The sequence below is a fragment of the Malaclemys terrapin genome, chromosome 2 (assembly GCF_027887155.1).
Source record: "Malaclemys terrapin pileata isolate rMalTer1 chromosome 2, rMalTer1.hap1, whole genome shotgun sequence".
NCBI lineage: Eukaryota > Metazoa > Chordata > Testudines > Emydidae > Malaclemys > Malaclemys terrapin.
In genome coordinates, this window is record NC_071506.1 from 80,287,904 (window position 1) to 80,315,254 (window position 27,351).

Below are 27,351 nucleotides of genomic sequence, written 5' to 3' on the forward strand. Positions count from 1 at the left end.
TGACCAATTTACACCAGCTGGTCCGTTGAATCCAATGTATTCCCCCAGCAAACTGACATGAAATTCTAGTGTTCAGACGCTAGTCTACACATCAGCTGAAATCTATTCCTTGAGGCTTTTTTTTTGGTTGAAGGTCACTTACTTTTAACTCCTTGGTGCGTGTTTCCAAATGCCTCATCTGTCCCAGTGTGTGGGTGCTTGCATTGACGTTTTGCAGCTGAGACTTAATCAACTGAAGCTCATCACCCATTGTGCTCAAATCTTTCAGCAAAGTAATTACACAACTATCACAAGCTGAAAGGGAAATACCACAAGCAAAAGAAAACAATGAGATTCATTGCTATTTTGTGCAGAGAACATTTCAGTGGTCACAGGGAATGTAATGGAAGCCCTTTGATACTCTGTCACCAGGCACTACATGCATAACAAATGCAACAGCAAAGGTCACAGTACTGAAAGTGACTAAATCCAGAAATAAGGACGCCCACCGGACTCTCTTCTTGTCTGGCATTTTCACCCTATAACGTTTTTCCCCCATCTCTAAGTGCTTGGCTGATTCTTGTTTGAACTGGTTCATGGTTACTGCCATTATTGTTGCCTTTTCTAGTTTGTCTTCTTTCAAACAATCATCAGTACACCATGTTATTACCTACCATCACAATCTTCATCGGGATCCACATCTTTTGGATCTTGGTTTAAGCATTCTGAAATCAGATAAATATAATCAGTAACCAAGACATTATTATTAAGATTTTGTTATATTAATTTTTGTCTTTGTAAAAAATAATTTTAAACTTTGCACTCTAAGCCAGGGGTCAGCAACCTTTCAGAAGTGGTTTGCCAAGTCTTCATTTATTCACTCTAATTTAAGGTTTCGCGTGCCAGTAATACATTTTAACGTTTTTAGAAGGTCTCTTTCTATAAATCTATAATATATAACTAAACTATTGTTGTATGTAAAGTAAATAAGGTTTTTAAAATGTTTAAGAAGCTTCATTTAAAATTACATTAAAATGCAGAGCCCCCCAGACCGGTGGCCAGGACCCAGACACTGTGAGTGCCACTTGTAGTAAGAGGAGGCCCTGAGACATAAACCCTTGTATCAGAGGCCCAGTATGAGGCCTAAGGCCTGATCTAAAGTAATGGTCAAGACTTTGCTAACAAAAAGCAAAGTTAAGCTGTGAGCCAGAGGCAGGCCCTGCTCACAGAAGCCGGCAAGGAAAGGGCTGATGCTGAAAAAAGATACATAGCTAAAAGGTACTGGACACTAGATATCAGAACATTCGGATACTTGCACATTCCACACAAATAACAAGGAACAGGCTGACCCATCCCAATGACAGGGCCAAAAGGGTAATATGATGGATAGAGTTGTTTTGGTCAAACCAACATGTACAAGATGAAAGGTGGCACCTTACTACGTAAAGGGGTTGTACCTTGCTACATAGAGGGGTTGCACCTCAATACGTCAGGAGTGATGTGTAATCTGTTTGTACCTGTGTACAAGAATACATCCCTGAGTGGATATCTTTGTCCAGCCTAGGGGCCAGTGGAAAGTCCTGCCACTGACTGAGCTGAGTCCATTGTCCAGGGAGCACATATGTACTGGCTAGCCGCACCTTAGCAGCACCTTGGACTTCGTTTGCCCGGGAGCTGGAGACTGTGCATCTCTAAAGGCTATAAACCTGCCCGACGTGCCTTCGTACCTTACTAGAGTCTGTGGTCATCGGGGGTTCTCTTGGGATCTGCTGTGTCAGCTATCTGTGCAGAGCTGGGGCAGCACACAGAGGGAACACACGCACGCAGCCGATTGGTATCAACATTGAACAGAGCAGAGCACCACACCGGTAGCATCTGACAACACCACTGAAAATCAGCTTGCGTGCCGCCTTTGTCACGTGTGCCATAGATTGCCAACCCCTGCTCTAGGCCATTAAAATGTGAGGGCAGACTCTGCAAATCTGTTTTTCAAGGATAAATAATTTGCATGTTATAGGAGCTGAAGAGCCAGATTCATTCAATCGGTGTAGAGCAGGGGTTGGCAATGTTCGGCACGCGGCTCGCCAGGGTAAGCACCCTGGCAGGCCGGGCCAGTTTTATTTATCTGCTGACGCGGCAGGTTCGGCCGATCGTGGCCCCCACTGGCCGTGGTTCACCGTCCCGGGCCAATTGGTGAACCGCGCCCAGTGGGGGCCGCGATCGGCCGAACCTGCCGCGTCAGCAGGTAAATAAAACTGGCCTGGCCCGCCAGGGTGCTTACCCTGGTGAGCCGCATGCCGAATGTTGCCGACCCTTGGTGGAGAGCATTGTGCAGCATGCCCAGTTATGGAAAGTTTGCCAATGTGTGTGTGTTGTGGTGGCACAAGGCTCCTTCAGTCTCAACCGTACCAGGGGGCTTGCAGGCAAAGTGGGCCGTGCTGCTGAGAGATGGGACATGGCCAGAAAGGTAAGAGATGTTTTGGTGGCGCTCCTATGGAGCACCCTAGAGAATTTAAAGCTGCTCTTCTTCAGTGGAACCCCAGAAGAAGGGGAGTTTTCACACAACTCTGCCCTACCTTGGGGGTGATTCCCCCAGCAATTTGCAATTTCATGTGCTACAAAGGGTGAATGTGCACGTACCATATACTTTAAAATGAGAAGTTTTCAATGATCTTTACTAAGACTGTCAGAATAAAGATCCTCTAAACTTGGTATGCTATCCATGCTGGGAAAAGAGTAAAATAGAAATCATTCACTCCTGATGCTGATTTGTAGCCACAGAATTCACCTGACCTTTGTGGATCTATGCCGAAAAGCAACTCGGTGAGAATGGCATTGTAGGGCTCCATGTTTATCATTTCACCATTAATTTCTATTAAAAATGTGCTAACACTTCAAAAATAAATATATATATTTTATCTAATCATCAGATTTGCAACTCAACCTAGGATTTGAGAGTCAAGGGCGTACACAGGCATGACTGCAGATGTTACCCAGGAAACCATTTTGTTGATGATTCACAGGTAGGAAGAGAATCCAATTCACCATCTCTTAGCTAAACTGGCTCTTCAATGCTTAATGGGTGTGAAACGTGACAAAAAAATTTTGTCACAGAGAGAGAAAATATGACACAAATATCTATGTATAATATACACACACAAGGAAAAGATCTGTGGTGTAAGATGATGTCATTTTTACACGGTCACTTTTAAGAGTAGAACCAGGTTATAAGCCCCAGTTCAGGAAAACAGCATGCTTAAATGTTTACCTGACATGAAGCTTTAGTGATCTGTAAAATCACAAGGCAGCTGTACTTTTATAACACAGCTGTTCACTTAAATCTTGAAGTTTTACCCAATGAAAATAATTCAGGTATTTTCTCCTGGTTGACATGGGGATATGGTTGAGTTTGTACCTATGCCCTCAATATGCCAGTGCTGGACCTCATGTGAAATTAAATGGATTTAGAAGTATCCAGGATGTCTTTTCATTATTTCCCTTTTTCCTCTCCACAAAAAAACATGGACCACAATTAAGTTTACATAGTAAAATACAGGCAATAAATGAGACAAGGGTTCTTTAAGCTGATCACTAAGGGTTTACTGTGAGGTGCTAATGCCGTCAATTCCTGTTGAAATCTAAGGGAATTGAGGGCACCCTATACCTTGAAGGAGGCACTTAGGACTGGGCTCCCTGCTGCCAAGAGTCAATGACAACTTTCTATGTGCCAGACTACAATGTTAAAGTAGTCTACCTTCTCCTTCACCATTTGCATCCTAGATCACTGGTAAGTTCAATTGATTGGTAATGGACACTTCACCAATGTCAGAGGGGAGACAGGAGTCACAAGGGAACTACTGCAAGAGAAGGATGGAATTTATTCTGAATACAGACACACTTGCACTCCTGCAGTGTATTATCCAGCCACCACTAGAGATATTCCAAGCAGTCTCCAAGAAATGAAAATTAATTATGACTTTTATTACAGTCTCTGGCCCAATTACAGTAGTCAAAAAAAAAAAAGATGAAATTAAAGAGTTTTACAGCAAAGTGCAGAATGTCACTCACATAACAACCTGCCAAAACATGCTGTGCTGCTGATCGCAGGGGATTTTAATGCCAATGTGGAGAAAGAGGTGGCTGATCAGAATATAATGGCAGAGAGAAACTGAAAACAAACTGACTCACTGAATTCTGCTCTAAGAATTAACTTGTCTTCACAAACTCTTACTTTGGAATGAGAGCTGGAAAAAGGATAAATGCTCTTCAGATCAGCGCCATCAAAAACATAACCCTAATAAAGTGGCATTACTGTAATGACGAAATGGAAAACCAGCATTAGCTAACAAAAAATTCCACCAGGTGCTAACAGCAACTCAGATTACCGGCTGTTTCTGTAATGTCTTAGACCAAAACCAACAAATAAACCAGTCATCTCAGCCACTCAGATAACAACCTGAGCAACACTGGAGAGAAGCAAACAGTGGGAAACTCAGTAGTCACTGGTTTGAAACATTGCTAAAATGTGAGAAGGAAAAGTTGCTTTGGGGAGAAAATGAAGTGTGAGTTCATTGACATCAGAGAGAAGTCAATGAGGAATGAAAATAAGGTAGAATCAAAGATCTCATCAAGAACAAAGCCCTACTTTCTATGAACAGGTACCAGTGTCCCAAAGGACAGAAGTAAATAAGGGCTGGAAGGCATAAGATCAAATCCTTATTCCACAATGGTAATGGATAAAGCAAACATCATACACAGATGTGGTAAAATGTTCAAAAACACCTAGGCAATTTAGGATTCTGAGTCCCATTTTCAAGGTCCTTAGGGAGCTGGAACTTAAATCTCATTGACCTTCACTGAGACATAGGCTCCCAAAAGCCAGATTTACAAAGGCAGAGCCCTGCATGGATAAAAATTTATATCCACGGATATAAATCGGTATCCGTGGAACTGCAGGGCTCTCCCGGGAACCGCAGCAGTGAAAGGAGCAGAATGTGGGGCCGCCGCTCGCAGAAGTCAGTGCCCCACGCTGCCAGCTCCTCTGGCATGGCTGTACCGCCCCAAGAAGGGGATGCAGACAGCTGTGTGGAAGGGACAGGGGGCAGAGCTGGGGGCAATACAGCTGCCGGCATGGGGCGCTGGCTCCTGGGAGTGGCAGCCCCACGTTCTGCTCCTTTCGCCGCTGCGGTTTCCAGGAGAGCCCTGCGGTTCCGTGGATACCGATTTATATCTGCGGATACCCGCATCCGTGGGTATAAATGTGTATTTGCTCAGGGCTCTATAGATAGGTGCCTAGTGGGACATACAAAAATGCCCAAGAAATGAGCTAGGGGCCTAATTGACTTTCAAATACCTAAATACCTTTGTAAATCTGTCCTTTAGCAGCTTGTGCCTCATTGACAATCAGGATCTTAAATCTCACTAAGTGTCAAAGTCACTTGAAAATGGGACTTAGTCACTTTTGAAAATTTTACCCATTATCTATTTGAAAAATGTTGACTTTGAGTAGCATGTGCTGTGAAGTTCACAACCACAGTACTAGAAATGAAGTTTCCTGTGTCTGTGGCCATACTGTGCTCTTTCTCATGTCCAGAAAGCAAACATGTGAGGAACAAATGTCCAGGGACAAGTAAGTCCCACCCATAAGATGTCTTTTGAAGGTTCTTTGTTCAATTTGTATTGCTTTTGTGTGTATTTCTGTCTTATTTAGGGCCAGGTTTTCCTCTCAGCTATACTAGTGAAACTCCACTTAAGGTAGCAGGGATGTCTTCAGTGCAATTACATCAGTGTAGCTGACACAGGAAGATTTGGCCCTCACTTTACCTCTTCTTTAGTTCACATATAACTCATAAGTACTAAACAAGACTGCACATTGTTTAAAAAAACAGCCTATTTCCTGAAAGAGACAGATGTCTAAGACACTAGGAGAAGTTGTGTTTGTGCATATCAGGGCACAATTTGCCCCAAGTATGACATAAAACATCATTTGATCATGGCAGGTACACTCTGAAGTTACAACTATTCTGCCCTAGGTACATTTAATGAAGGCAAATTAGGACTACTCCATGACATATGCTTCATAAGCTTATATACAGCATGGCAAGATCTGGCTTTGAGGTTGTCAAAAGAGGTTCAATAATGTACTCAACCATCCCTTTGGTGTGGGATGCAGAAACAGATCATCAATAGCGTTAAGAATTCAAAACTTAACTGCTATTAAATATGAACTATATTCCTCATAGGTTTTCATAGAATATCAGGGTTGGAAGGGACCTCAGGAGGTCATCTAGTCCAACCCTCTGCTCAAAGCAGGACTAATCCCCAGACAAATTTTTACCCCAGTTCCCTAAATGGCCCCCTCAAGGATTAAACTCACAACCCTGGGTTTAGCAGGCCAATGCTCAAACCACTGAGCTATCCCTCCTCCCTTACATGCCGTTGTATCAAAACTCTTCCATTCCTTCATTGAAAGACAGACATTAGTATTCAACAAATTGTCTGTCTACCCTTACATACCTCCAGTAAGACGATCACAGCTAACCAGCTGACCATTATTATTACAATTACACTTCTGACAGTAACCTCCATATTTTAGCGGATTCCCAAAATATCCCGGAGCGCAGCTAGACAAAAGAAATATAGATACGTTATTAAATACTTGAAATTGCTTCCATCCCTTTTCTAAGATATATTTTCATTTAATAAAATCCTAGCCTTCCTTATAAACATAAAATTATAAAATTTTATATATAAAATTACAAAAATATATAACATTTTTTGGGAGCTATGCCTGCAAATCATGTTGCCTGGTATTGTGATCCTGTCAGATCTCATGTGCCAAACAGAATCGCGTTGAACAGGAAACCTGCAAGTAGGAGCTAAAGGAAATGGTGCCAGTGATTCACAAAGGTGTACCCTTCCTTCTGATCAGGCCGCCCAGAGGATTCAGGGGGCCTGGGGCAAAGCAATTTTGGGGGTCCCTTCCATAAAAAAAAGTTGCAATACTATAGAATACTATATTCTCGTGGGGGCCCCTGTGGGCCCAGGGCTTGGGGCAAATTGCCCCACTTATCCCCCCACTCTGGGCAGCCCTGCTTCTGATTCAGCACTGAACCAAGGCTACAGCATGCTGTTAAGGGACACTATGCAGCTGGTGGTGCTGTCTTTCAGTTGAGACATCACAATTTCTTGGCTACTTGTAATTAAAGATTCTTTGGCACCATTTGTAAGAGATGGGGTGCTAGTCCGTGTGTGCTGGTCAGATTCCAACTCAGACAATTACAGTCTGCAAACTTAAATTCCCCCAGCACTTTAAACTGAATAAGATATTCTTCACTTCCTATTTTAAATTGTTGTGTAGTTTGTGCTACTAAACTACTGCAGTGTTTTAACCCAGAAGTGTCTGCAGTAAGACACACTGGGCTCATTTAGGATGAAGGGCAATATGTAGATGTAACATGATCACCATCGAGTTGAAAACACTATTCAGAGAAGTGTGCACATTCCTTCTAAATCATTGAAGATGAAAGGTGAAGTAAACAAACTAATGCATAAGAAGAAAAGGGAAAATGTTTTCCAACTGGAAACAGAACAAAATAAGTGGGGCTATTATTGTTATTACAACGAATGGTACACACAATAAGACTATTCAAAGTGGTTGACTGCTCCTTTTGATAAGATCTGTATATACCAGTTATATATGCTAAAGACAAATTATTCATTTATTTCTGTTGTCTATAGTGTGTATAAGTTACTCCCAGCTGTGCAATTAGTACAGTACCCAGCACACTATATATACAGACAAGATTAGGGTATGGAACAGCTTCCACATGAGGAGAGATTTAAAGACTGGGACTTTACAGCTTGGAAAAGAGATGACTAATGGGGGATCTGATAAAGGTCTATTAAATCTTGATTGGTGTGGCGAAAGTAAATAAGGAAATATTATTTACTCCTTCACATAACACAGGAACTAGGGGTCACTGAATGAAATTAATCGGCAGCAGGTTTAAAAAAAAACCAAAAGGAAGTATTTCTTCACACAATGCACAGTCAACTTGTGGAACTCTTTGCCAGGGAATGTTGTGAAGGCCAAAACTACATGGTTAAAAAAAGAACTAGATAAGTTCATGGAGGATAGGTCCATCAATGGCTATTTGCCAGGATGGGCAGGGGTACACTACCACACTCTGAGGGCAGGTCTTCACTACAGGGGGGGGTCGATTTAAGATACGCAAATTCAGCTACGCGAATAGTGTAGCTGAATTCGACATATCGGAGCCGACTTACCCCACTGTGAGGACGGCGGCAAAATCGACCTCTGCGGTTCCCCGTCGACGGCACTTACTCCTACCCCCGCTGGTGGAGTAAACGCGTCGATTTGGGGATCGATTGTCGCGTCCCGACGAGACGCGATAATTCGATCCCCAAGAGATCGATTTCTACCCGCTGATTCAGACGGGTAGTGTAGACCTAGCCTGAGTGTCCGTATCCTCTGTTCGCCAGAAGCTGGGAATGGATGACAGAGGATGGATCACTTGACAAGATACCGGGCTAGATGGACCATTGGTCTGACCCAGTATGGCTGTTCTTATGTTCTTTTGACAGATATTTATGTCTATATAGCTACCTAATTATACATGCATGCATATTACACACATAATATATAAATACATAAACAGTATTCTGCAGCAACATGCTTAGGTAAATATTCTAGTAAATAAATTAGATAAATAAATAGGCATGTGTGGAGAGATACTCTTTTTACTGTCAATTTGAAAAGGCTTTAAGAGACAAGTCACTTACCTTTCACAATTTACTCCAGTATAACCTTCTTTGCAGAAACACTGAACTTCTTCACCATTTGCCACACAGCCAGTTGCAAAACTGTGAGAAGATAAAAAAACATTCTTTTCACAAAAGCATAATCAAGCTGTTCAGATTAGTTAGAACAGGGGCCAAATAACTTTCAGGAATAAAGGGTAATTTGGTGGTATAAATAACCAATGATATAGTTTAACAACCACAAGACAAATTACAGCAAATTATCCATTGATGCTTCAAATTCTTCTACTAAATTCACTTCTTGGCTATCTTAAATACACTCCTGCCCTTCTAGATAGAACAAAATAGCTTATTCTGGAAAGGAATGCATACAACAAATCTTCTTAACAATAAGATTGTGAAATAAAACAGGTCTATGCAGATATTATTTTACTAAGCAAGAACCAACAGGTAAGTGTTAAAACAGCTCTTTGTTGATTGTGTAGCTCTTTCATACTTATGCTTAGAAGCTTTTCATCTTATTTTAAATGAATTTCAAGGGATAACATCAATGTTTATTATACATCCAGGTGTATATAAATATTATCAATGTATTTCACATGAAAGAAATTAAACAACTTCACATATAAATGATTTAAATGTAATTAATATAAAAGTCAAGGTTCATATGAGATTTCAAAGTAAAATCACAATATTAATTTCTTAACATGGATAGCAAAATTTTCCTATGAAAGAAAAAAAGAAAAAAAGCCCCCCAAAGTACTGAAGTTCCCATGTAAACCTAGTAATTTAATTGAAGGCTCAACAGTTCTAATATAAAATACTGTCCTTCCCTCCCCCCACATGGAAATTATCACAGGGTCTGGTGCTAACAGTTGTTCTTGAAAGGTTTAGAGCAGTGGTGGGCAACCTGCGGCCCATCAGGGTAATCTGCTGGCAGGCCGCAAGACAGTTTGTTTACATCGACCGTCCGCAGGCACGGCCACCCACAGCTCCAATTAGGGTGACCAGACAGGGTGTGAAAAATCGGGACGGGGGGTGGGTGTGGGGAGTCATAGGAGTCTATAGAAGAAAAAGACACAAAAATCAGGACTGTCCCTATAAAATAGGGACATCTGGTCACCCTACTCCCAACAGACGTGGTTCGTCGTTCCTGGCCAATGGGAGCTGCGGGAAGCGCACGGGCCGCAGGGACGTGCTGGACGCCACTTCCGCAGATCTCATTGGCTGGGAATGGTGAACCATGGCCACTGGGAGCTGTGGGCGGCCGTGCCTGTGGACGGTCAATGTAAACATTGTCTCGCGTCCCGCTAATGGATTACCCTGACGGGCCATGTGCGTCCCGTAGGCCGCAGGTTGCTCACCACTGGTTTAGAGCCCACATATGCTAAATTCACTTTTCTTATAATTGACATTTTTATGTATAATAATTATTTAAAACAACAATTTATAAATCAGTGGGGATTGATAATTCTTGCTATAAATTTTCCTCTGCATTTGAAATGTTTAAAAAGAGTATTAAGGAAGAAGAAACCGATCAGCTATGCAGATGTCCAATGCACCCACAAAACTAAGAACTTGCTAGGAATTGTACCTAACACTATCGAGGTAGTAGTGAGGTGCACAACCCAAAAGGGAGCTCTGGGAGTGATGGTACCTCTTGAGCTCCCTAGTACACAGAGGGAGAACTCATGTTGGACCATGCCTACTCTTCCTGACATACCTAGCTAGCTTCAAGGTCCATTGTAAAGGAAGTACTATTGCTTGGCTGTAGGATGGGGTGTGTGTGATGGAGATAGCCTACTAGTGCTCCTTCCATCTTTTGACCATTCACCTGGGCCATAAACGCCTGGATAAAGTAATCTGGTCTATGAAAGACTGGAATCAAATACCCTTTCCCCCACCTACCCTTCCAAAAATATATATTGCTCTTACTTTGGAGGAAAAGTGGATGACTCCACCAATGCTAGGTGGAACATTCCCTGTGCAGAGAATGGTAGCTATCAGATCAATAGGGACTTATGAATCGAATGCAGGTTTCATGGTTTCTCCAATTATCTTAGCACTCTTAAAATGAAAGATGAATAAAAATATGTTCAGCTGACCTCAGGCAAACACCTGCAGAAGAAGCCGATGCCGTCAGGAACAGATCCATCAGAGAATTCTCTAATAGATGAAAAGCCTGTCTACTGCTTACCAGTGAAAAATCTCTTACTTAAGGCTATCTAGCCTCTGCTTCTGCACCTGGCAAATAATGTGTAATGCTTTTAGCAATACAGCGCTTGGGTTTTATTAGAGCTATGATTTTTTCTTTACCTGAAGACACATGCACTTTCACATTTTAGCACTGAGCAATCACCACAAACAGGTGGCTCAAAACAATATGCATTTACAGCCCACTTTACTAATAAAAGTTACTAGACTTTAAAAATCTAGTAACATTCTTAAGATCCTAGCACATATAATTGTTTCTCACCATTCAGTAGTGTTTGCTGAGCTGCAGTTTGGTGAGCATGTTTGCACGTGTATGTATGTTTCATCTGTCAAGCTACTGGAATCTTTCAAATATAGTCAGACCAACATAAATCCACTTACATGTTTACAACTTTTCATTATTTTTCTGAGTGCGGGCCTTTGCAGAACACTAAATCTCTCTGCACTCACACAAAGGCTTGTTTCCTCATAGCCAATTATCTCCTCTCTGGTTTGGACACTAAACGGGACAGCAAAAATAATTTCCATGCCATGTCTCAGGAATATGCCTTCACTAGCACAGAAAGCAGGCATGGATTGCAAAGGAGAAATCCCTATTGAAAACGCATGTGTTTTCAACAGCTAATGGAATATAGTAACTCCTCATTTAACGTCCTCCCGCTTAACATTGTTTCAAAGTTACGTCGCTGCTCAATTAGGGAACATGCTTGTTTAAAGTTGTGCAATGCTCCTTTATAACGTCGTTTGGCCGCCTGCTCTGTCCACTGCTTGTAAGAGTCTGTGGAAGAGCAGCGACTTTACAAGGGAGCATTGCACAAGTTCCTTTTCTCCGCCTCCTCCCCCTCCCTCCCAGCACTTCCCCCATCGCCAAACAGCTGTTTGGCGGTGCTTAGGACTTTCGGGGGGGGGGGGGGGAAGGAGCGGGGATGTGGCGTTCTCCGGAGAGGAGGTGGAGTGGGGGTGGGAAGAGGTGGGCCTGGAGCGTCCCCAGGCAAAGTCGGTGCCTGTTCTTCTCCAGGGAAGCTGCTGCTGCTACTGCGAAGGTGATTCCTAGCATCCTTGCCTGCAGTGGGCTGTGCCTGTGTGAGGTAAGCCAGGAGCACTTCCCAACCACAGTACAGTACAATACTGTACAGTATATAATGCCTTTTGTCTGCCCAAAAATAAATTCCTTGAAACCTAACCCCCTGCATTTACATTAAATCTTATGGGAAAATTGGATTCATTTAGCATCGTTTAACTTAAAGTTGGATTTTTCAGGAACATAACTACAACGTTAAGTGAGGAGTTACTGTACATGAAAGCCCTGGGAAATATCGATATGTATGGGGACAGATGCTGCATATAGCTCATAAACAAAACAGGCCCCACCCCTGCAATTCACTGCACATGGGTGCACCACTGTGCCTGTGCAGAGCCCCACCGAAGTAAAGGGGTTACCCCGGTGCTCCGCGAGGAGCCCTTCTGCAGTCAATTGCAGGATCAGGGCTACAGTTAGAATCTTGAACTTATTAAAAAAAAACAGTGACATAAGTTAAAGCACTTAGTTATTATTGAGTGTATGGCACTAGCGCCTAGATGACCCAACCAAGACTGAGACCCCAAGCACAGAGTAAAACACAGTCTCTACCTACTTACCATAAATAACTTTCACCCCCCAGACCTTTTTTAACTTGACACTGTATTGTACAATACCTGTTTGTGTAAGGACAAGGGCACACCCTACAGGAACCTTGACTGGCATCGCCAAAATAACCTTCTTTACAGTGGTCACATTTTTCCCCAGCAGTATTATGTTGACAGCCCTTAAAAACGAAACAAACAAGACAATTAACTGTGGCCTAACTTTGTAGGGTTTATTGTCATTACCGCTAGGAAATTAAAGCTGATCTGTTCTAAACCTCTGAGGGTGTATTTTTTTCACCCACAGTTATGCATTGATTGCAAAACGGCCTATGCTACAGAAATTTGTTTCACCCATTGTCTAGTTGTAGAGAGCACATTTTTCCACTACCAGTTGAGGACAAACAGACTAAGTAAATACTATTAAACTTATTTTAACAGGATACTCAAAGCAGCAGTGCAGTTGCTTAATGAGCGTTGTCCCTTACGTGTGTATCCGTCTTGATATTTTGAGCGAATCCATAAAAATTCACTAGGTCTGAATGCAACTTTAAATTTTGCATTTTAATGTATATTATAAAATCTGGGAAATTATGAACAGTTTTAAAAACACACATTTAACTGAGGCCAGACACACTTCCTCCCTAAGTCCCAGGAAATTAATTTTAAAAGTAGTCTGCTTAATAGATTCAGTTAAGATTTTAATTTCATGTACTTTTCCCAATATGCATGTAATTTGTATTTAATTTACTAATTGGAATGAACAATTAATGAATAATGAATGCTGAGAAAACAAATCTAACTGCCGTAGCCAACTTTTCCATGATAAGACTCCAGAGAATAAAATCTCATTTTAGAGACATTCTTATTCCCATTAGTGTCAATGAGTCATGTGTGTATTTGGTGGGCAAGTGGGACATTGCTCTTTGCTTCAGCTAAAATTCTTATACACAAAATAATTGTTAATTTACAGCTGAAGTTGTTCAAACTCATTTTCTAGCAGACATAGAAATCCAGGAAATTACCAATAAAGCCAATATTTGCATCCACATTAATCTCCAATCACATACCCTACCATCTAAGCATCATAAACCTCTAACACACTCATACTCCTCCGCTCCACAGCCATACCCCCTTAGCACTCCGATGTACAATCTATCTCAGCAGTGTACACATTCAGTTCCTAACAGTCAAATGCACAATCTGATCTCTGACATCTGCATTAAGAGGCCGCTATACCTATGTCTATAGATAATGTAAGTCTATAATCTGTTACTTGAACATGACACAGTACAGAGTCATTGGTAAGTATTAAAAGTGGAATAGGCTAGAGGATTTGAGAGGCATGGGTGAACCAGAACTGTGGGTGGGCATGGGGTAGGACAGCAGGACTTTTGGGGGTGGGGAGGAGAAGTGGACATTTGGCTGGGTTCAAACATATGTAGGGCAGGCTGCAGTTCCATTATCATGAACCTCCTATGGCTCAGAGCAAAACTCCTCTAGCCTCTGATTTGCAGCAGAGGGACTCCCCTCCCCACAAGTGACAGCAGACTCCTCTGCCTTTTCCATCTCTTCTTGCACTCAAGCCCCCCATGCCTTCTCCACCCAAGCATCCACATCTTCATTCATTCCCCCTACCCTCCCACATAGATCCATTCAACCCTACTCCTGCACAAGAGCCCATACCTTGTTTTGTGCTTAAGGGAAAAAATGAAAAATATGGCCTGCTTGTGAGAGGTTATGAGAATGGATGTGTGAAGTAGTACTTTGTGGTGACTGTGGCTGTTTTAACTGGTGGGAACCAAATAAACATACAGTCAGGGCCAAAATTTCTCAAAGGACCTATTTTAAAATGTGGCCTCCTCAAAAGCTGAAGAATATTTTCCTTAAAAATTACATGGAAAATTTACATGAACAGTTACTGTGGCAAATCTGAAGACTAAATTCAATAGTTAAAGTGTGAAGGAGAGATCTGAATGCTGCTGCAGGTTCAAATATCAAACCATGCTTAACTCTGGAGTCACTACTGACCCCTGCAAAATATACATCCTGATTGCTGAGGGCTTGTCTATATGGTGCGTTAGTGTGCACAGCTGGGGTGTGAATTCTAGTGAATGCCAGTATGACACACACTGACTGGCCATGTGGACCCTACTGGTGCCCACTAAAAGTTCCATAGTGCGCACTGATGTGCAACATCTGAAACAATGCTAAGTTAATGCATGCTGGGGAACGTTCTGGCTATGCCTACTCTACGAGTTGGGGGTGCGATTCCCAGCTCAGGTACACCTACTTGTGCTAGCTCAATGAGAGCTAGTGTGAGTATAAATAGCAGTGTTGCCACGGTAACACAGGCAGCAGTAGCACGGGGTTCTGGTGGGTTTGCACTCAGCATGGCTAAGTTGTGCCCCCACTGCTGCCCATGGTACCAGCAACTACATTACTATCTATACTCACACTAGCTCTATCCCTATACAAGCTGGGAATCACAGCCCTAGCATGTAACATAGCTGTAGCTTAGTGTACATGCTAGTACAGTCCATGTGGCCACTTAGTGTGCATCATGCTGGGTACACCAGAATTTACTCCCCAGCTGGTGCGCACTAACGCAGCGTGTAGACAAACCCTGCACTGCGGAAGCCAAGAGAAGTCTATAGAAATGGAGGAAAAAAGGTTTCTTGTGGCATGGGGAGCCTTTTATAGATTTCATACATGGATCACATTTAATGGGCCACATCATCCTGTTGGCAGCCTGTCTCTAGGAGATGAAAGGAACAAAAATCCTATTCCAATGGCCCTAAAGCATGATGGAGGGAAGCCAAAGCAGCAACATCCTCATCATCCCTCCCTCAAAATTTAAGGGGGCATGGCCAGGTAGAGGGGAGACGTGACTGGAGTGACAGCTACTCTTTGCAGCAGCATCCTTTAAAACTCCAGCAGAAAGTCCCAGAGGAAGATATCAGAAACCCTGTCAACATTAACTCACAGACTCCCCTACAATGAGAGTGGGCAGGCTTTGGCAGGAAAGTGGGCTGTTTGTGGAAGAACAATTGGTGGAAGAAGAGTTCAGGGAGCACAACGGAGAATGCACAAATGTTTTGATGTCTGCCCTCGGCTCCCCCTACAAACAGACAAACCCCACCCAATGGGGTCAGAAGCTGGCAACTCTGGGCCTGATCTAAAGCCCACGGAAGTCAATGGATAGACTTCTATCAACTACAATGGGCTTTGTGAGTGTCCTCTGCACCAAGCTTTCCTGCGTGACTTTGCTCATCTTATAGTTTGTCTCTAGGGCAGGGAATGTTTTATCTCAACATATTCAGAAGTTAATTGTGCTTGCATCTAAATGACATATTTTAGGCTAAAAAACTAAAGTTTACACTTTTCAACCTTATCTTGAACTGATCTAAACATCCTCATCTCTATCTTTCTGCTGCAGTGCTTTCCTGTCATGGCCTGTCCCATCTCCCAGTGAAGCACATTGTGAGTCATTCCCTGGAACATGCTGAACTGTCTCATAACTAACATTTAACCAAAAGGATTTGTTGAAACAAAGTCAAAGGGTATTGCATATTGCAAAGGAATGCACTGCAGGCAGAAAGAATTAATAACTTACAAAAAATAAACAGGGGAAAATAAATCATGAAAGAGAATTTGGCAAGGTGTTTGTTTACATAAAAAGGGTGCAGTTAAGAATTAGCAAAAATTTTCAAGTTGGAATTTTTCAGAATAAACCATAAAAACTAAGGTGTTATTTAACTGTCAAGAATATAAACTAGAAAAACACAGTAGGCCAAATTTCATGCTCACACAACCACGGGGGTTCCTTGACTTCGGTGGGGTTACTCCAGACTGAAAATGGTTATCTAGGAGCAGAATTCATCCCACTGTACCTACAGTTCAATTGCAGATTTGTAATTTATCTAACTTCTCTCCTGCTAGCCCAATCCTGTCTTCTCCAGTAAATATTATCCGTGTAATTGTAATCTAAGATTTGTTTTGCAAAGTGAGCAAGCAAACAGTGTCTTCGTTTTTCAAGAATGTAATTATTTAATTGAATATGGGGTCGGCTCCTGCAAACCCTTATGTGCATAGTGCTACGGACTACACATGAGAGTAAAAGTTTGCTGGACTGGACTCTATAAGATAACTAAGGCCCTGATCCTGCAAACACTTATCCATGTGCTTAATTGAGGGGACTGGGGTAGCATGGGACAACCAGAGTTGTGGGAAGAGGCACAGGAGAAATGTGGAATGAAGACTGAATGAAACCACTGACCTGTGCAAAGTTAAGCATGTGAAAGTGTTTGCAGGATTGGGACCTAAATGCATACACAGTAAAAAATTCAGGTATTATAATTCAGTCAAAGAATTGAACTAGTTACACATGAATCATTTTGTGGCAATAATGAAGAAAGGAATGCTATGTATTCCACAGTTCAGTAAAGAAGTGGATATTCTACTTTTTTACACTAGTTTCAACGATATTAATGTTTTACTTACAATACATATTCCAGAACCATCCTGGCATCTATTTGAATTTCCATTGCAATTGCAGGGTACACAGCGTCCTGTAAATAATCCTTTATTCTCACGATAAAATCCAGGGCTACATTCCTATTAAGTATACAGGAAAATATACATGTTAAATAAAAGTGGGGGAAAGAAGGATTCCACAGCCTCCACAGGCTACAAAGATCAGTATTTTAAAATCTGTTGGCCACATCCAGAAAACTATAGTAGAAAATGTTTCCTGATAGGCTTTTTTTTTTGTTTTTTGGTTTTTTTTTGAGCAAATTGTTACTTTCTTAATAATTATTATTTTAGCTTATAAAGTAGCATCAGAGCAGATGACAGGGACTCCAACTGCGTATCAGCTGGTGGCCAATCATTTCAAATAATTTTATAAAAATAATGCAGCTTTCAAAGTAGGATTGTATCACACAGGCTTTGGGGGTTGGGTGTGGTAATAGACAAGTGGGTTTCTTTCTACAGAGATCTGCTGGCCAAACCATAGAATCATGGCGGGGGATGCGGGGGTGGGGGGTAGAGGAAAATACCATTACTCAAGCCCATGAACTGTTAAAGCACTTGGGCCCTGATCCAGCAAACACTTACTTATGTTCTCATCTTTATGACATTGATTTAAATGGGACTACTCACAGTACTCAAATTAACCATGAGCATAAGTATTTGCAGGATCAAGGCCTTGCTGAGTAGCTGCACTGGTGCTCTCTTACTCCGGCAGGAATATTCCATCATCCTGACCCTCACAGAAAACCTCTGAGCAAGACATTTCCTGCGGCTAAGCAAAGGGGTCTAGAATTTGGCCTTTAAACAGCAGCCACAGAAGACGTTAATGTAGATTTATACCAGAAGGTTCTGGAAGGGCTGCCTATAGGCGCTTCATATATTACAGCGGTTACATAAAATCTTAGTGCCCAGGTAACTACAGTGTATTCTTTAGAAACACTTCCAGTGTGGTAACTTCTATATTAACTCGTCATGATTTCCAAAATTATTCCACCTGGAGCTATATGAAGCCACGTTTAGGCAGAGTGAGACAAGGTTCCAAAATATGCAGCAGTTTGATTTTAAAGTACAGGCTTGTCCTAGGGAGCAATGACACATGAAAAGACTGTTCAGTCACTGAAAGCACGTGAGCAGAATTTATATTGTATATCAGATCAATCAAAGTCAATTTTAAGTAGGGAAACAGAGGAGCTGAACTGGAGAAAGATAATGAAAAGGAACAAGAGACAACTGTCAGCAGTATTAGCCTATACCATTTAGGTGCTAACTAACATGTTGAAATCAGGTCATTACTGGCATGGGAGCAGAAGCAGGGAGCAGGGCCGGCTCTAGGATTTTTGCCGCCCAAAGCAAAAACAATTTTGGCCGCCCCGTTCTTTAATTACCCCACCCCAACTCCGCCCCTTCCCCAAATCCCCAGCCCTGCCTCCTCCCCCCAGGCTCTCAAGCCTAGGAGGGAGGGAGGGGGAGAAGCGGCGCCCGCGCCACGGCCACTCGGAGTCTCCCCCCTCCAGGTTTGAGGGCCTGGGAGGGAGGGGGAGACTCCGAGTGGCCACGGCGCGGGCGCCGCTTCTCCCCCTCCCTCCCAGGCTCTCAAGTCTGGGAGGGAGGGGGAGCAGCGGCGTGCGAAACGGCTGTTTCGCGCGCTGCAGCCGCTCGGGATCTCCCCCTCCCTCCCAGGTTTGAGGGCCTGGGAGGGAGGGGGAGACTCCGAGTGGCCGCGGCGCAGGCGCTGCTTCTCCCCCTCCCTCCCTAGCTCCCAAGCCTGGGAGGGAGGGGGAGCAGCGGCGCGCGAAATGGCCGCTCAGGATCTCCCCCTCCCTCCCAGGTTTGAGAGCCTGGGAGGGAGGGGGAGACCCCGAGCCGCCACGGCGCGCGAAACAGCCGATTCGCGCGCCGTGGCAGCAGCAGCGGAGGTGAGCTAGGGCGGCCGGGGCACATTTTTAGGGGCGGCATTCTGGCGCCGGCCATGCCGCCCCTAAAAATGTGCTGCCCCAAGCACCAGCTTGTTTTGCTGGTGCCTAGAGCCGGCCCTGGCAGAGAGGGTGAAAAGAGCTTTCTCCACTATTTGAGCCTCTTTATGCATGGACCAGTCTTAACTGCAGTACCTGTGTTCTTCTGACTGCTCCCTGTGGGGGCCTTCTGGAGTACTAGGCACCCCAAAGATTGCATGGCATGGTCCTTCTCCCCAACCCCTCCTCACTGGGTGCTGAACTGGCTGACTGTGCAGGAGATCACATGCTACATCCTTCTAAGGGGTGGTAGGGACTTTGATACCTGGGGCACACCGTGCTTTCGAAAATGCCTCCAGGAGTTACCCCTCAGGCAGTGCAGCTCTGCACAGTCCCCATCAGACCTGTGCCTAAAGGGCAGAATCTGGCCCAAAACATATTTAATAAAATAATTGGCACGTGAACTACAAATCCTGCAAATTCTTGCTCAGATGAGTCGTGGCCCTGAGCTCCATGGGATCACTCATGGGAGTACGGGTTAGCAGAATCAGGCCATACATCGTAGTTTAAGTTGCTTTAGGCATGAGTATTTATGAAAGATTCTGAATGAGAATTAGGAATTTATTAAACATACATTTGGCAGAGAAAAACATCAGCCCCGCAGCAGCACAAGGATTTAACAGAATACTGCAATGAAAGTTGTTGATGTTTAAACAATGAGGGTTCACCTGAGATCTGTTGGAAATTCCACCCTCGCTTTCAGTGGTATGTGGGATTAATATAATTACATGTACATAAGGCCTGATCCTGCACCATTTAAATCAATATGAGTTTTAATATTGACTTCACTGGGAGCAAGGGCTGAACCCATAATTTGTCCCACTCTGACTTTTTTCAGATACATTTTAATAAATGCAGGGACCTATTCTTCCTGGATTTATACATTATAGCCAACAGGCAATCAGTATTCCTGCTTTCTGAGGAGACTAGCCACCTCAATATTTGAAATAGCTCAACCAATAGAAATATAGCTTCACAAGAATTATTTATCACAAGTACCTTACAGGCAAAGCAAAAATGAATATACCTACTTTATTAGTGTATCCACATACATTTGAACAAATCTATGCTGCTCTTTCCTCCTTCAATTTTTACTCTCTTTACATTTAAAATTTGTAACAACACTAACATACACACTGGAGTGCTGAAGTACTCTGATTTGAGGACAACTGTCACCGCGATTTCATTTTGCAATATTCACCTCGTATGAACAAAAAGCTCTTAACCACTCAAAAGTACACAGAAGCTGTTAGATGCTCCGGCTGTTTGTGGACAGTGGTAAACAACCTACAAGAAAGATCATCCGTGTACTATCGGTAGTAATGTAATTCAAGGTTAGGAGATATGCATTCTTATTGTTTGAATTTCAAGAACTCCATAACTCAGTGAGAAAGAAAGAAAGAAAGATTACCTCTTTTGGTTTAAAATCCAAATGAGTTTGTTGCTGCTGACCTCTGCCCGGCAGGTGAGGAAATGCTACCCTCTGTTGTATATCTTGTCCCAAGCAATGCCCCAGAGCTATTAATAGGACAACTAGCCATCCTATGTTCTTCGGCCTCTGTATTTTGGCCGTCATTCTGCTTAGCTCTTAGCTTGGCTGTTCACGTATAGTTTTCTTTCACTACTCAAACCTTCTCTTATACTCCGCCTTACTGTTCAGCTTCTGACTCAGATAAGTGAGGCTGTATGCTGCGATGGGCCCCACCTTTAAACTTTATACATGAGTCAGGTTGTACAGCACAAATAACAGTTCCTGAGGTTAAACGACCATGCTGTAACTCCTGTAAGTTAATGTATATCTAAAGTAAGGTGTGGCAGGCATCACCTTCTCCCACCTAACACAGTCAGACAGAGCTAGACGATTAGAACAGGAAATCATAGATTGAGTAATACTGCAAAAACGTGAAGGGCTTATGAGCTACATTAAGTCCATGGTTTGACTGCTTCCTTTGGGCTATGTATTTTCCTCAATGCAGGGGAGGAAAAACGGCTAGTATATAAAGACAGCACATTGCAGGTGGTGGAGCGAGAATGGGACAATTTCAGTCTGTATTAAATGCAAGCCCCAGTGTGCTAATCAGTTGGATTTCATGTGTAGTGCAGAGCACTGAGTGCATGAGAAATAATTTCAGAAAATATTTCCAAAATGATATTCAGCAAACAATGCCCTATTACTGTGGCCAGGAGCCAAAAATGAAAGACCCAGACCAATAATAAATGCAGCTAGTTCAATCAGTCTCTCAGTGGCTGTTCTGCTCCACTCACTACTCTTTCATTCTCATTTTAAGATGTATTGTTTACAGGTTAGTGTAGTAACTGCTACTTTAACTCTTAAGCATTTTTGACAGAGCCCGAGCAAGTAACTAATTCTACACATTCTGTGCAATCTGTTCTTTGTTTTCTTGCTTACATATTTCACTCTGTTCCCAAGGGTCTGGGTAGTCAGCATATTATCATTACCAAGAATGGGACCCAGCTCTCTTGAGTCTCCAGTCAAGGTTTGAAGTTTAAAGCTTTGCCTCTGCTGCTACTGTACAATATAGTCCACTTAGATAGGTTCATAGATTTTAAGGCCAAAAGGGATCAATATGGCTATCTAGTATGATCTCCTACCTAATACAGGCACTAGAATTTAACCTGGTAATTCCTGAATTAAGCCCATAAATTGTTTGAGCTCTCTTTTATAGCATATCTCTTGGAAAGACATCCAAGTCTTGATGTAAAAATCTCAAGTGATGGAGAATCTTAGGTGAGTTCCAGTGGATATTTTTTCTCACTGTTAAAAATGTACAAATAATTTCTAGTGTGAATCTGTCTTGCTTCAGCTTCTAGCCACTGTACCTCATTATGCCTTTGTCTGCTAAATTAAAGAGTCCTCTATTATCAGAAATCTTCCCCCCATGTATGTACTTATAGACCACGATCAAGTCAACACTTAACCTTCTCTTGGATAAACTAATTAGACTGATCTTCTTTAGTCTTGCACTGTACATGACAGAAAATATTATTCATATAACACACACACTTTATACATGCATAATCGCAGCTAAAAGGAGCACAAATTCCACAGAAGGTATCTAATTCACACAATGAAAGGATTTTAAGCCCAGATCCTCAAAGGGAGTTAGGTGCCTAAATACCTCTGAAGATCTGGGCCCTAGCTATCAAAACTGTACATAAACTTACCTACAAAGTGCTTAAAATTAACCAGTACTGCTAATGATTAATCTTTTTTCTCTAACTAAATCAATACTGTTGTGAACAACATATCAAGAATGATACAATGAGGAGGCAAAGAAAATTTCCTACCTGACATGAGTCACCCACGTAGTCAGGGGGGCAGGAGCATGTCTCTACATTATATGCAATGCTTCCACTTCCTGTACTTGTGGCTTCTTCCAGCCCAACCTCACCCAGGGTTAACCTCTGACTCTCTGTGTAGTAAAGACCTCTGATGTGTAAGCCATCTAGTCTAGACAGGACCATCATCAGTTCTTCTCTAGATACCAGGTTATTGTTGCTCGCATGTCTGAAGTTTCCCTGTACATTAATGATATAAAGTAAATATGGTCCTGGGGTGAGTTAACCTCCAATTAGCTTGGTGGAAACAGACACTGCAACAAAAAGGGAGGATGGTAACAGAAAACAATCACTTAGCACCACTTCCTGCAGACTCAGGGAAGGGAGGGTGAAATAGATGTGAGGAAAGTGGGTAGCAGGTATGTAAAGAAATGAAGGGTGGGAAAAGGAATGGGGGAACATCGAGAAGGGACATAAGAAACCCATATACACACTTTGTATATTTGCTAGCCAAGCAACTGAGACTATATATCAGCCCCAATGACTATAGAAGACCTGTGAGGGAAGTCAGCTGGAAAGCAGCAGAGAAAGAGCATTGGTAGGGATGTCTCCCCCCAGGAAGAAAGGAGCTGATTAAGCATTTTTGGTGGTTGGGGAATGTCAATTAGTGATTCAAGGAACAGGAGATGTTTTTGGTGCCTGAAAACCAACAGTAGAAGGAAATGGCGCCACAGAGAGTTATTGAAGTAGAGTGAGACTCTGTAGGAAGTGGACCTGTGTAATGAGAGGCCTGGACTTGACATGACTCACCGCCATCTTGTGTATGGATTTAGCATAACTCACAGCCATTTCAGACACCATCATTTGGAAACAAAACTACAGAGTCAGGGGAATTCGGCCTTGGCATAGGCAGACAGATAGAAAAGCATTAGCTGCAGATGCAGCCCTATTAACAGGAGATAGATAGATATTCACAAAGTCAAGAGAATGGGAGAGAATGGACAAGCTAACCTTGAATTTCTGTAGTTTCTTCCTGATAATAAAAAAGTATGAGGTTTTGCTGTTGAAAGTGTATCCCACTAACAAAGCATAAAGATAAGTAGACCTTGAGAAGTTATTACTAACTTAGAAAAATGCAAAAGCTAATGAGTAGGCTGTCTTAGGCATGTGAACCCCTGTATAGTGAAAATGATTGGTTAGTGTTTTTTGCATAGCTATGTTTTAAGTAAAATAATTGGTTAAGGCATAGATGAGAGAGAACCTCATTTTAACTATATAATGAGGGTCAGAAAAGAAGCACTTTGGAACTTATTTCCGGGATACACCTCAAGATCAAAGCTGCCTGAACTTTTTAACCCCTGCATGACCAGACTGTGTAGAAGCTGGAGTCCCAGACGACATAACCCTGACTGGCCATCGGGAGATGTCTATCTGTTTTATTGGGAGTGGTGAGCATAAGATGCTTGGCGTCTGTATTCTGTTGATTTGCTGCTAATTGTTAATAAATACTTGTATATATTTAAGGATATTCACTGTGTGAGGGCTCTTTCATTGGGAAAAGGCCTCATAGACCCATAGAAACCTGAGCCCACCGGGAATTGGTGTTAGCCCTGAGCCCATGGAGGGGTAGTGCCCTGAGCCCACAGAGGGGTAAAGTTGGGTCCCGTATGCCCTGAATACCCACACCAAGCTTCTATCCCTGGAGACAGTCTGCTCTTCCATCTAAGCAAAATGACTCACTTGGCTATAAGCACTGCTCTAGAGAACCAAGCCTTCCATGAGTTGGAGGGTTTCCAAGATGATGGGATATAACCCAAAACACCGTTCCGAGAACTAATTTTTAAAGAGGTACCCATTATCATATTAATCCTCCTGCCTATTTCTAGCCAAAAGGATTGTATCTTGGGACTGTCCCGAAACATGTGAGCCAGTCTGACTCCAGGAGAACTGCATCTCCAGCAGTTGCCTGTTTTGGCAACGCCGATGCACTGTAACCTATGCGATGAAATCTTAAACTATTCCATTTATATTTCTTACCTCAATTAGCTGCAAACGGCCGTAATACTGTCGGTCAGGCAATGGGTTGTTAGGATCCACGTAAACTATTTTCATTTGCTGACCCTATGTAAGAATAATGCTTTCATGCTGAAATTTGAATACTTTTAATGTTACGGTACTGATATGCAGTATAAATTGCTGAAGCACAGTAATTCTGTCATTCAGCAGATACAACTTAAGTTACCATACTTTAATGGTATTCACTATGACAACAAAAAGATGCACTTTTGGGTGAGGATGGGGAGGGAAGTAAAAACAAAATATGACCCAGAAAAATTTCTGACCTTCAATCCTGATGCAGTGAGAGAGTCAAATCAGATATTACAATGCCCTATGCAACATATTTCTCAGCCAGCACATTAGAAGGTTGGATTAAAATTAAAGATGGCCTGAAGAAGCTGTTTTCAGATTCCCATCAAGTTTAAGGTACATTTTGAGTTTGGATTTGATAGCATGGAAATCTCATGAGAACAGATATTCTTGTAAGATTTCAGCTGCATTTGAACCAGAAAAGAAAATCCCCTCCTAGTTTTGTGCCAGGTTCAGACATGGGGATTTAAATGACAAATTTAAGGATCTAACTTTGGCCCGTAGTTAAAATTCAAATCTGGTTGACCTGAAGTATATTTCTACCCCATTCAGCAAAATCTAATGCTTATGCTTAATTATACACAGATGAAAAGTCCCAGTGAAATGAATGGGATTAATCCCATATGTAAAATAAAGCGCACATATAAGTCTTTCCAAGATCAAGACCCTTCTTGGTAACAAATGTGCAAGGCTATGATTTATCTTTTTAACAGGTGTATTTTAAGGGGAAAATTCCATTTTATGTTTTTGTTGCACTCAAGTCAGATATGTGTAATAAGAAGTTACCTTAGCAAAACACATAGATACGAGAATGGCTTTGACCAAAATGTAATAAGAACACTTGTAAAAATGCAGCATCACGGTAGTCTACATTTTTAGAATGCTTTACTAAAGAGCAATCTTTTCCAATAGTACATTTTAGATAACTGAAAAAATAGCACTATGTTGAGATTTCTTGAAAAAAATTAAATGTGAAATGAAGTATTTCCTTGATTTCAAAAAGCAACAATATAATACTTACTGTTAGCTGTACATCAGGTCTTTTATCTAGAAGAATCATGCCTTCACTAGGTAAGCCAAAAGATTTCACTAGGTAACTTAGGTAGCCACCGTACGAAGAAAGCTATGACAAAATGTTCAAGACGATAAAGAGTTTACTGTAATTTTGCTAAATACTAAAATCGTTTTGTATTTGTTCTCCCTCCCACCCCACCACGCATTGTAAATAGCGTACTTTCTCTTTGTTCCTCTATTCTAAATATGCAAATATGCATTGTTTGAAAACAAAATCTGGAATGAATAGAACAATTATCATTACCACTTTGGAGTCTCTTATTCTGATAGCCAGTTTATATGATTTTTGTTTAAAGGGTCATTGTCAACTTGAAAATCGTATTTCCATCTGAGGATTTTGGTTCTACCATTGTTGTAAGTAACCATTGAGATGACAATAACCGAAAGAGTTTAGAGATGGTTTTTTCTCTATTTTTGAGCTTGTTTATTCTGTGCATTTTATGTCGTTGTGTGTAGTCACTTTCATTATTCTCCTGAAAATCAGTTGCACCTTCTCTCTCAAACACCAGCACAATGATATCACCCTCATACAATGCTTTTGGGGGTGGGGAGGGACGGGCTTGCATACATTTTCTTCCCCAGGATCTTCAGAGGGTTTTATCAATAGCAGCAGCAGTAAAGCCGACAATGAAACTGAAGAGGCAGCAGACAACCATATGCACAGAGAGGAAAGATGGCCAAGGAGAGGTCAGTTTGAACACGTTTAGTGGTGGTTTTCTCAGGCCAGCCCATCCTACTCTTATAAACATCACACCTCACTAGGAAATCTTAGCTCAGCTCTTCTTATGCAGACAGAGCTCCTACTGATGTTAATGTATGTAAAAAGAGGACAATATTGTAATCATGACCAACTGTACAGATTTCAGAGAAGAATTTTGTCCAGATTGTAAAACAGGTGTTTTACTGCTTTTTCTACAAAGCTCTGTTCAAAACTTTTGGAATCAAACACCCCATTTATTTTGGGTTGCTCTTCAGCAGGAAGGAATTTGTGAGAATTGATGGAAGTTCACTAGAGCTACATTTTGACTAATAAATCCATTTTAGTTGCTACACAAGTCAAACCCTTTTCTCTGGAGGTGAGTAATTAGCAAAACAAACTCTTTTGGCTGAAAGGCAAGAGTAGCACTATTGCTAAATTGCAATCCGTTTTTTTTTCAAACGGAGCTCGCAACAACATTTTATCAGCCAATTCCCATTGCACTCCACACTGTCTAATCATACAGTTGTTTGTTTTTGTTTCTGACAAGACATGCAAGATAAAGCAGAACTGCTTCATCAGTTTTAGTCTCTTGTGAGTAAACACACTTTTTATTCTGCACATCACAATATCAAACTATGCATGCCACACACACATCCACTATAAATAAAATAGTTACTTTTTGGTCTGTAGTTTTCCTTCCTTTATGTGTAAATATGTATTTTAGTAGACACTGGCTCTGATCGCTATAGTTAAGGTGACAAAAGAGTTTGTAAAACCAGAGTGTTACAATGCAATCACATTTCCAGACTGTTACAATGCAATCCCATAACTTTCCAAAACATTCACTTTTTTTTAGGCTGAGATTTTCCATGCTTGGTCTCTATCCAAAGAAGATTTTATTTTTGGAAAAGAGATACCTCTAGGAAGTTCTGACTTTGAAAGTGAAAATAAAAATACACTTTCGTTATATTAAAAAAAATATTA

At 41.9% G+C, this 27,351-nt stretch overlaps 1 protein-coding gene across 4 annotated transcripts in view; it reads right to left on the reverse strand.

Annotated features, from left to right (window-relative positions):
* The window catches only part of LAMA3 (laminin subunit alpha 3), a 191,451-nt gene that overhangs the window by 37,672 nt on the left and 126,428 nt on the right, over positions 1–27,351 (reverse strand). For 3 of the 4 annotated variants that reach the window (XM_054018249.1, XM_054018250.1, XM_054018248.1), the window contains exons 39-47: positions 25,615–25,716; positions 24,483–24,566; positions 22,455–22,685; positions 17,104–17,217; positions 12,673–12,782; positions 8,785–8,865; positions 6,496–6,602; positions 654–704; positions 143–294 (exon numbers count right to left, since the gene is read on the reverse strand). In XM_054018249.1, coding sequence (XP_053874224.1) covers positions 143–294; positions 654–704; positions 6,496–6,602; positions 8,785–8,865; positions 12,673–12,782; positions 17,104–17,217; positions 22,455–22,685; positions 24,483–24,566; positions 25,615–25,716 — 1,032 coding nt within the window. Of the gene's footprint in view, positions 1–142; positions 295–653; positions 705–6,495; positions 6,603–8,784; positions 8,866–12,672; positions 12,783–17,103; positions 17,218–20,556; positions 20,877–22,454; positions 22,686–24,482; positions 24,567–25,614; positions 25,717–27,351 lie in introns of those variants that run through there. The other variant, XM_054018251.1, reaches the window with a different exon arrangement.